The 11,476-nt window shown below is 40.6% G+C and overlaps 1 protein-coding gene across 2 annotated transcripts in view; it reads right to left on the bottom strand.

The window, feature by feature from the left end:
- Nucleotides 1–1,405: 1,405 nt before the first annotated feature.
- Nucleotides 1,406–11,476, bottom strand: part of WARS2 (tryptophanyl tRNA synthetase 2, mitochondrial) — a 45,583-nt gene continuing 35,512 nt past the window's right edge. Inside the window, exons 5-7 of one of the 2 annotated variants that reach the window (XR_004980653.2) lie at nt 11,019–11,137; nt 7,019–9,023; nt 2,563–4,249 (exon numbers count right to left, since the gene is read on the bottom strand). Coding sequence is in view for 1 of the 2 variants with exons in the window: in XM_036387968.2 (XP_036243861.1) it covers nt 8,575–9,023; nt 11,019–11,137 (568 nt within the window). In the remaining variant the exon portion in view is untranslated. Of the gene's footprint in view, nt 9,024–11,018; nt 11,138–11,476 lie in introns of both variants that reach the window. The other variant, XM_036387968.2, reaches the window with a different exon arrangement.

Below are 11,476 nucleotides of genomic sequence, written 5' to 3'. Positions count from 1 at the left end.
CGCTGGGGAAGCTCCTTCCCGCACACGGAGCCCGAAACGCTGGGGAAGCTCCGTCTCCTTCCCGCACACGGAGCCCGAAACGCTCCCCCAGCGCCGCTTCACTCTTGCGGCACCTTCCCAGTTCTCTCCAATGGCCGCTAAGGTTCGAGGTCGGGAGCGGCGAGCAGGCAGGGGTGTGCCATCCTCGAGATACTCACCAGTAGTGAGAGGGCCAAGAATGGAGGGACCAGCTCCCTAAAAAAACCCCAAATGCAAACCCAAACTGTTTACTATTCAGGAAATTTAGTAATTATTGTTTCCCCTCCCTGTAGTAAAATTACCTTTCTTTAGATATTAGATACTTGGAGAGGCCCTTACGTTCACACTGCAAGGAGGAGACAAAGATTAAGACATTTTCAAGTATTTTGCAGCACAACAAAGAGTATCAAGGTAGAAATCAACAGCATACAGATTTCTGCGAAGCACACAACTCGGATACTTTCACTAAATGCGTTATTTACTAGCCTATACTGAACTGTCTGCCCTTCGCCACTTTTCACTGTTTACTTGCACCATAAGCATCACCAAAAGAGCATTACAGGAAGAAATACTATAACTCAGTGCCAAGCAAGGGCATCTTGAATTAGAGGGCTGAAAATGCTTAGTAGATATTAGTTTAGCCTCCCAATATATGTGTAACTCCTATGTAACTCCAATATATGTGAAATCTCCTATGCCTCATTTATAGTGGGGAAACTGAGGCAAAGCATCCTGCTCCAAGTTAAGCATCCTGCTCAAAAGCAAAAGAGAAATAAAAGTAAAACATGCTTTTAGATTTTCTTTGCTTAACCAAAGAGCAAAACTCTTTTTCCAGAGAAAGAAATAAAAGGACAGAAAACTGCAAGGCAGACAACAAAGGCTCAAATCAGATTAAAAACGATACACCAAAATAGCCTTTATGATGCACATTTTGCTGTTTTCTATGAAGCTGTAGCAATACATTCAATAAAAAAAATAGGGAATATTCAATATTTTCTATTTACTAAATTCTCATTTGCAACTACATTATTTTTTTTTTTATTTTTATTTTTATTTTTTTAAACTGGAGAGAGGCAAAGCATTCTCCCCAAAACCTGGCAGCATCCATTAAATCTTCTCAGGCCACCCAGAGATCTCCCTTGATAAACCACTCCTCAGCTACTGAAATACCCTCATAAACCATAAAGACAACATTTACACTCAAGCTAATCCACCTCCTCAAAGGCAAGCAAAAAGTAGAGTGAAGCCCTTTGGGTCAGAACTTGGTTGGCTTGAGGAAGAAAAAAAGTGGAGTTTCTACTCCTGTCAGTGTGTGATGCTGGTAAGCAAAGTGGATTAAAACAGCAGCAAAGCTCATCACTTCAACTTTGTTGTTATGCTACACAGATATTTTGGAACTCTAAAGTTTATTTTAACAAATCTGTAGAAATTAGGCCTATTAGATATAAGTCACCCAAAAAAGCACATTTAATCTTCAGGGGAGCCAGAACAACTCACATACAAATCAAAAACACATCCTAATTTACAAAATCACAGAATGGGTCAGGTTGGCAGGGATCAGAGCAGGTCAGCTCCTCCAGTTTCCCTGCTGAAGCAGGTTCATTCCAGAGCACATGGCAAGGGAATGTGTCCAGACAGTTCTGGAATACCTCCATGAGAGGGACTCTACAATACCTCTGGGCAATCTGGGTTCCAGTGCACCTGAACAGTAAAGAAGTTTTTTCTTGTGTTCAGGTGGAACTTCCTGCGCATCAGTTTCTGTCCATTGCCTCTCATCCCAGTGCTGGGCACCACCAAGAATGGTGTGACTGGATGCCTGGCTCCATCCTCTTGACAGCCTCCCTGCAGATAGTTACAGACATGGATGAGGCCCCCTCTCAGACATCTCAAGGCTGAACAAGCTCAACTCTTTCAGCTTTTCCCCATAAGATATTTGAGATCTTCAGAATCCCAGCACATCCTTGGGCCATTCTGGCAATGGTTATTAAACACCAAAATGATACTTTCCTAACAGGTCACACCAATACTATGGAACCTGCAGCACTCATGCAGTGTACACAGTAAATTCATCCACTTCACAGCTTCCTTCTAGGGGGGTTCATGTTGGTAAACTTACGGTAGGAGTGTCACAGTTTGGATCAGTTGTCTCAATGGTGACAGCAGGAATCCTCTCCCAAGCAGCAAGGCCCTTCCTCCTTGGGTGCCAATGTTCATGCATAGCAAAGACAGTAGCTCTGAGACAGAAATGGGTGTAGTCATTCACATCCAGTGCTTCTTCCCCCTGAATATTCACACAATTTCAGCTTTGGGGGTGTGCAAACAGATATACCAGATTTAAGAGAAAGTTAAGGAGGACTGTCTAAAAATAATGGATGCCACACTGCCACACGCAGTTTACATTTGGCCTTCAACCCTAAGGAGAAAATTTCTTTTTCCCATTCTTGCTGTAGGAACATCTGCCAGGCAGGCCATGAAGGAGTAAGTGTGGGCAGAGCAAACCCCAACCGACTCATATTTATTTCTTGGCTTAAATACTCAAGAGGCACTTATTGAAATCTTTGTTATTCATTCAGCAAACAAAGAGACTCTTCAAATATATTTGACAAACTGTTTCCAGTCACAATAAAAAGTCAGTCTCACAACATTCAACATACAGGTTTTACTTTACTCAGAGAAAGATGTGGCTTAGGGGATGAAGCATGAAGGTAAACAAGGTGAATGAAGCCAGAAACCACTGACACCAGAAACTCTGGATAATGCTAGAAAGTAGCCTTGTTTTGCTAAGTTTCTTCTATCTGCCTTAATGATTTCTTTCTATAAATCCTGGGGCATCAGGAAAGAACTTTTCACCAAAGATAGTAGAGAACATACATCCAGTGTTTAAACCAAAGTTCCACTGATTTTCTCAGCATGTGAACATCATTTCACATTGATGGATGACAATAAAGTTACGCCAAACTGAAAGTGGAGGAATTGCAGAGTCATAGATACAACAGCACGTGGGACAAGTGACACTGTCCATGCAGCATCTTCTCCATGCTTTGTGTCCCCACCTGAGCTGTGAACATCTGGTTTCAGAATGGTTCAGGACACAAGAGAGATGTGGTACTACCTTGCTCTGCCATAAGCTATTATTTCCCACCTGTGAGGGTTAATCCAGTAACCCCTCAAATTAGACTCATACTGTCTTTACATTATTGTACTGAGGAAGCAGATGGCTTACCTTATGCCACCATCAAACTCAGCTGTGTGACTGCTCCTGTCAGCTCTCTGAGGCTAAGACCATGCTATCACAGGCTTTATAAGCCAAGCTTTACAAGCATGCTGTTACTTCCAAACATTTAATAACTTTTAAGGATTTTTGTTCTGCAACTCTTGTCTTGACATTTCATCTTGCACATACAGCAAATGCAGCACATCTGGAACTGATTGAGCCTTCTGGTGTGGCACAGATTTGCTCTGCTCCCGTCTCACAGCCATGCTGGAATGCTGAGAGCACAACAGCACAACAGACGTTAAGCTCAGTGCTTAATTTTATGTCCACAGGCAGCACGAGCCCACTCCTGCAGTGGATAATCTCATCTTCAGTCATGGTGTTCTGTGACAGCAATTTACAACAGTGGTAGAACATCCTCCCAGGTGTTAAACTGTTTACTTTACCTGTGCAGGAGGTTGGCATTTGGTTTTATATAAAATAAAAACCAAGGCAGCTGCCTACAGGTAAAATGATCAGTGAATCTTCCATTTCCATAACAATATGGGATTTTTGCAGGTAAAATGATTTTTTATTGACACACAATAAATACTTATATGTCAATCTTTCCACAATATGACCATTAGCACAGCCAACAGAATAACAGTAAAGACAGTGAGAATCAGAGCAGAATCTTTTGTGATAATAAAGAGAATTTTCCATTACTTCAGCTGTCATCTGGACAGGACTGTGTGATAAAAAGCTTCATTGGGAATTCAATATTTAGTAAGTCTTCTGTCACAGCTGAGTGAGCAAAAAAAAAAAATCCAAACCAAAACACCAAAGCTTTAAGCACATAAATTAATGTCACATATGACTACAGTTTTGCTGCAGCATTTTTCCCAAAACTGGCTGATGCTAACAGTAAAGCCCCACTATTTAAGAGACTTTAGAAAAGATGAGAGATGTATGGGTCCTTCCAAGGCTTTTGACTATACAATACATTGACATTCTTCTTGCAGCTACTGTCAAATTTACCTAGAAAGAATGAACAGATCAAATAATTAAAAGGAAATTAGACAGTGCAACACAGCAGAAAGAAGGGTTTTGTTTTCCTGTCAAGAAGACAATATATTTCCTGAACAAAACCCCTTTTCCACTAGGTTTCCTCCACCAACTTGCTAGACTATTTCTCTGTACAGCAGTCCACCAGTCATAAAAAAAAAAAAAAAAAAGGTAGGCAGCATCCAGAAGCTTAAATGCATAGATCAAAATGGTGAAAGATCCATCCCTTGTACTGAACGTAAATCTAACCAAGCTGGACTGCTGAAAGAACACACTTTCATCATCAGTATTTACTGCTACACTGTTGGCAGGATCATAATGGCCCTAACCAAGGATAAGAAAACATTTGCTTTGCTAAACCTACGGTTCCCAAAACATTTAGATGCAGGTCAGTCCCCAAGGATCCCATTTCACTGTCCTTCCTTAGACTGTCAGCTCATTTTGATGAATTCTCTAGCCTTTAATGGATGCAGCCATAATCCTGCAAAGGAGCTCTGCTTGAACTGGTTGTAGATAAACACACACCAAATCAGAACTGCAGAAAGCCTTCTGGGGAATCTGAGAAGCCAGGTCATGGTGTTTGAAAACTAAGTATCATCTTTAAGAGTTACAATTAAATTCCAGTATAATGTACAATATCCAGGCACTCCAGCTATTTGAGGCAGGGACGTATGCTGGAGCAGTCTCAGAGTTAATTTATGGGGTCAACCATCATTTGGAATCTCTGCTGCAGAAAACATTGTTCCTGAATCTAAAATTCTCAGTAAACCCTGTGCTCTAAACTGAAAGCACAGAGCTGAGACTCACTATGTGATATCATGACTTCCTAGGAACAACCAGCTGGAAAAATGAAGTCTCAAGTGTATAAATATTTTTGTTAGATTTTTGCAAGTAATTCACTGTGGAGTTGATGTTTGACCTCTAAAGGTGAGTGAATCTTACCAGGAGATGCTATGTCTGACACATATGTAGTAGTTGGGATCTGCAGTGGGCCAGGAGCACAAACATACAGGAATGCAAAAGAGGAGATTTTGAGTCTAAGGCACAAATTACTGATGCCTTCTAAATAAAGGATCATTGTTTCTGCTTCCTTTTATTCAATGAGCAACACAGCACAGGGTAAGGATACCTCTCCACCTTTTGACTCTTTTTACTTCAATTAGGAAAGATATATTTGGACCTTTTTCTCACTCTGTCCTGAAGAACACCTTACAGTGACTTCCACAACAACACAGGGCATGTCTCTACCACTCTGCAGCTGGGATGAGAAGTGTGCTTCTGCAGAAAGTCCCCATCAACTGCACTTCAGCTGACATCACAGAGAAGTCTTAGAGAATGTGATTCGGACAAAAACAAAGATGAAAATGTGTTTCAGGAGTGCACCTATTTTGTTGCAAACAAACATTAAATCCCCAGCACTAGAGTTTGTGTGAAACAAAAAACTATGTGAAACAAATTTTTGTGAAACAAATAATATGAAACATAAAGCATCAAGTCTTCTCCAAAAATTTTTCCCTAAACAGCTATTCCAACTTAACTGCACTCCTTAGTAAACATTGCCACAGAATCCTATACAGAATGGGTGTTTACTAAGACATTCCCAAAGGGAGATAGGGAGGTAGGAGAGAGTCACTTGGAATCAACTCTTTGCTTCAAGCTCAGCTAAACCACCTGAGTGCCAAGATGGTTAATTTTGCAGAAAAAAACATGCTCTAAGAAAACTTAAATAGGCAACAGATACCTGCAAACATCTACATTTGTTGTCTTCTCTCAAGGGATTCTAAAGATCATGGTTGTTAATGGAATCGAGATTATTTCACTGGGCAAACATATGTTGAGAATTCCTCCACAGGAGCAACTAAATGAAAAGCTTAGTCAACCATCGGAAGGTTAATATACTCATTTTACACAATTTAACATTTTAACTTTTCTGAAGATGAAAAAATATGTATATTTCCTTACTGGTAGGAAATAGGTCAGGCAAATAAGACTTGTTTGACTGATAGGGGAAAGGGAAGGAAAAACCCCCAATGTATTATTGAATTAAAAAGAGGCAAATTAGTGAATTTGCTTGAAACACAGCTAAGTATGTAATGCTTTAAATCCTCACCTCCAAGAAAAGGCTCTATTGAAGTTTTTTTTCTTGCTTTACTTACACGATTTTCTGAAAAAGAATCTAACAGTTTTGGAAAGATTGCTCAGAACAGTTTAAGTAACAAACCAAAATTACCTGTTGGTGTCAACCCCTCCCATGAGTGCTCCTATTTTCCTTCCACTGCAGAGAAGGTGTGTTGAATGGCAACTCTATATATTAGGTGATTTGAGTATCAGAAGTGTAAAGAGACCTTGAAACTCTGAGTTGTCTTTTGAATATATGCTTCTATCTTTGCTAGTGAAAAAGAGGTAGAGGTAGAAACTAGATAAGCAAGTATTAAAGATTTTCATAGTCTTCATGAGGACAGTGTTAGCTTTTCTCAAGGTACATACTGTGGGACCTTTGCAGAAATCAATCTATATTAAAAAGTGCCACAGCAAACATTATAGGCCAAGTCAGGAAGCAGCAGTAATTGTGTGCCTTAAGTTTTCATCTTAGTGCTCAAATGCAGCTGTTAAACACTGACAAAAGCTTTGTAAAACTACGTAAATATGTACAGTTATAACATGTTCTTTCCTTATCCACTACAGCTTATTTAAAACCAGGGACAATTTTTGAGTATACTTATTCTTTCCAGAGGACAATACCTTAGGCTTGTCTACACTGAGTTTGGTTCCAATCAGTCTGTCTCCATCCACTCTGCTTCTCTAGTCTTGACTAATTTTAGAAAATCTGTCATCATCAAGCTCTTGCATGGCAGTTCTCTTCTCCAGATCCCTAACAAATAAATACAGGTCTCAGCACAGATCTGGCAACGCTCAGTCCTCAGCTTTATGTTTTGGAAAATTAAATATTTTTTTCTGAATTAACTCCCTATAATTAACTAAATACTGCTTTTTAGAAAACCCCAAAACAACCAACCAACCAACCAACTGCACTATGTAGAACCCTCTCCCCACGTTTTACTAACTCAGTCATGTAAGACTGCAATCCTTCATGACCAATGCCACAGGCATAGCGTGGTTATGAGCTGCCAGAGCACAGGATTAAGTCAGTTTACAGTACAGCAATTTCATATACAGCACCATGAAGTGTAACGACACAGCTAAATACTCTGGCACAGGATCAGTAGGGCTTTCATTACCTTTTAACATGTACTACTACCCCTCTTCAGAACATGGTGTCTCCTTTTGGCAATTCCCCTTTGCCACACATTCCCCAACAGGTGCCACAATCCGTGGGTCCAAGTCTGTGGATCTTGGGAAGCCCAAGATCAGGGCAGGCTAATATTGCTCTCCCATCACTACAGTTTCTCAAGGCTCAGTAGTGAAGAGTCCGTAAATATCTATTTAACTCTATTCTGGCTCTGACCTTAGCACAGCTTTCTAAAGAAGCAATTTTGTGAACTTTTACAGAGAGTTCTCTGATTCTCAACTCAAGATTTCTTTGATTCAGGATTACATCTTCTCTTCTACACCTTTTTTTAAGCAGTTCTACACTTGATGCTGAACTGAAAATCCTGGAGCTGCCTGTTAAACAGAGCAGCAGGTGAAACAGGAGCAGCTGAAGCACCTGTCATTTCTCACTGAAGCACCTTAGACCTGACCAGCAGGATGGCACAAATGGCAGAAGTGAAATTCATTTCAAACAAACTACATAAAAAAAGCAGTAAGTTCCCTTGTCATCATCCTGAGCATTTATTTTTAAGTCTCTGATTTTATTCTGGTCATCCAAGAACATGTTCAATCACCATATCAAAGCTGAATAGCCCCCAGTAGGATTAACTGTCCATCTGTAACAACAGCATATACACAGCTAAGTATGTTCTTGAGGGGATTACAAAGCCTTCTGCTAGATTCTGATCACCTTACCTACACTTCAGCTTCCTGCAGTGGTCAATGGAAAATTCCAAAAACCCACACAGGCAACCTTATAATCTGCTTTTGCACAATTTCTTTGTGAATTGTGATTGCTTCTGTCCTCCCTCTTTGACTAGCCAGACAAGCTTAATGCTGGTCCCACAGGAAATACCTGGCTTCATGCACATTTTTAATGCAATCACCTTCAGTGTTATCCTTGGATCTTCCAGGAAAAAAAAGTTTTTGTTTCAAAACAAAATGATTAATAATTAATAAATGATTTGTTACAAATAACAAAATCTCTGTCCCATGATACAAAAGTCCTTGCAACTACTCAGCAGCTTCTATTGAAATCCCACCAGTCTCCTTATTTCTTGATAGATAGGAGCAGCCAGTTCTTTGGCTTTCTCTGCTCCATCCTCTAAAACCTTTATCAGATGAGACTTGTCTTCCTGGAGTTTCTTGATTTCATTCCTGATAGGTGCAAATTTTTGGATAACAGCCTCTGCTACCACCATTTTGTAGTGAGCAGTGTCGAGACCAGTGGCTTGGTGCAGCACCTCTTTGATGCTCAGCCCCGCCACTGCAGCGTGGATGGACACCAGGTTGGAGACACCGGGGCGGGCGGCGGGCTCGTAGGTCACCTCCGAGGTAAAGTCAGTCACAGCTTTGCGAAACTTCAGCACTATTTCATCTGGGCTGTCTGCTATGGTAACAGTGGCTAACTTCTGTGGGTCTGACTTGGACATCTTTGCCGATGGATCTCTGAGGGATTTTATTTTCTTTGTTGTACCTTAAAAAAAAAAGTTATGAGCACAGACAACGGTTTCTTATGACAATTGCTAGGAACAGTGTGCAGCTATATGATGAAGCTGTTTATCCTTGCTCAAAAATGAGCTGTGAGCACAATCATGTATGCTCTGTTTAGTCCTTGCATCCTTCCTGTCCTTCTAAGAAGCCACCTTTCTCCTCTCATAAACTGAATGAAGCCTGTTCCATCTCTCCCATCCTCACTAAGGAGGAACTTCTGCGGGGCTACTTCTAATATTTTATGTGGCTTACATGCTGATTTCCCCCCAGATTTCTCCCCCCTTCCATTACTGCACCTTACTGAATGGTTCTGAGCAGTGGAGAAACAGGTTAACTCCACTGATAAAAAAAAAGAATCCCATAACAGTTAAACTCCTTATTTCAGGAAACTCTTCCACTCAAAATCTCTTGGAAATTCTCCTAAATCTCAGTAAAAACAGTTTTTAAAATTCTCTAACTCAACACTGACCAGCTCTCTAGATGTAAAGCACTGTTTAGATAAGAAAGGTGTGGGTGTTGTACAAACTGCTAAGATACATGCATGTACATGAAACAGATAAGTGGCATTAGGAGAATATTGCAAAGTACTTTAACAGCATCAATCCACACTGCTTCAGTTTTTCACCAAGAAAAACTGAAGTACCTAAAGTATCACTCACTTCATGGAGTACCTAAAGTATCACTTATCTACGGAGTACTCATACCAGCTGTTTTTAGACACCTAATACAGCCAACAAAATTACCTGCATACTGCTCATAGATGGCCTATGTACTCAGTGAAAGAATAAGGGTTCTTCCAGCATACAATTCAGATTGCCCCAGAAAGTGCTTTGTTCTGAAATCACCTTTTGGAAGGTCTCTTCTGCAAATTTCAAAGAGTCCAGGTAATTCAATTGTCTACAGCTAGTCAGTCTGAATAGGTCCCCTACCTTCTCCATTCATCTAGGATGTTTTGTTGGTTTGCATACACTTGTGAACTTAAGAAGGAATGCTTTTTGGGAGCAAAATGAAATGTTTTTTCCTTTTTTTTTTTTCCCAAATTGAGCTTATTATTAAATGGTAAACAGTCTCACCTGCGTCAGAGGCTACACTCAGCTCCTCTTTATAGTGCTTAGTACTCCATTAGAAACTGTAGCATTTGCAATCCATAATATTCTCAAAACACCACTCCAGGTCTAACACCATTTTTGTCACTGAGACTTGAAAATTGAGAAAGGTTTATTACTGCCTGTCTTTTCTAAGGTGAGAGCTCCTTGCCCTTTTGGGGGCGAAGGTCTCTGCTGTGCATTCCTCTACATTACTTACAACAAAGATGCAACGCTTCATCCTTGCCCAATTCTTCACGTTTCTTAGCAAACATGCCATTTGCGCCATCTGACTCCTCCTCACCCCCCGGCCTATGACCTTACAGCTCAAAAATGGCTGAGAAGATTTTCCTTCTAAGTCTTCCTGAGACTAAGATCAAAAACGTTAAGTCTTAAGCTCTGTGACAGACACATATTGAAATACTCAAGCATATATTAAACACCCTTAAAAAAAATTGGAGCACTGTACATATAAACCAACAGGCTGTTCAGCATCCCTAAAGTAAACATCTCTGACTTGGACACTGAAGAATTCTGCTTGCTAGAGGTCTCTTGCCGTGCCATGTCTTCTGAATGAGAAACATGGAATAGAGACCCTACTCTAAAAAGTCCTGTGCTTGAAGAGCAAGGCTGACTGGCAGCAGAGTGCATCTGGCCCGCTGGACTAGAATACCAGATGTCACGTACATTCCTCAACCATGGATTTCTAAAGCCTTATATCTATCTTGGGAGTTCATTTTCACAGCCTCTAGGCTCTTTTTGCCAGGTTTTAATTTTCCACTCCCTTAATATCAGTTTGCCCCCTTTTCTTGGTCCCTGAAACTATTTCCACAATGTTTAAATCCATCTTCAACTTCGAAGCGCAGTTAAGGGAAAAAAAATAACCAACTCACTTAAAATGGCTTTGGGCACAGGAAAGAATTCTCCATATTTCTTGTTGAAATGTTGTGCTATATCTTGGGCTAGTTCCAGGTGCAGGACTTGATCTTCTCCAACAGGAACACGTGTTGACCTTTTAATAAAAGACAGATACAGGAAACTCAGCAAAGCTCTCTGGTTCTGCTGAAATGTTACTCAAGACTGTAACAGCTTCTGCCATGACTGAGGGCCAGACTGAGCCAAACACTCAGTCCCAGCTAGATAAAGGTGCTGTGGGAGCAAGATCCCAAACTGAACATATTCAAGGATGACCCTGCTTTTTGTGCTGAACTGAAGCACATAACCAAGGGCAAAACCAGCCCTTTGTGAAGACATATATGGCAAAGATACCTGTAAGAGCAACTCATTAAACTCAGCCCAAAGAAAGGTTTCTTTAGTATCTCCTGCTGCCTCTTCAGAGATCAAAGAGCGC

The sequence above is a fragment of the Molothrus ater genome, chromosome 2, assembly GCF_012460135.2.
Source record: "Molothrus ater isolate BHLD 08-10-18 breed brown headed cowbird chromosome 2, BPBGC_Mater_1.1, whole genome shotgun sequence".
Taxonomy (NCBI): Eukaryota; Metazoa; Chordata; class Aves; order Passeriformes; family Icteridae; genus Molothrus; species Molothrus ater.
Note: the sequence above shows the minus strand (reverse complement) of the source record. Positions and strands in the feature narration are given on the sequence as shown.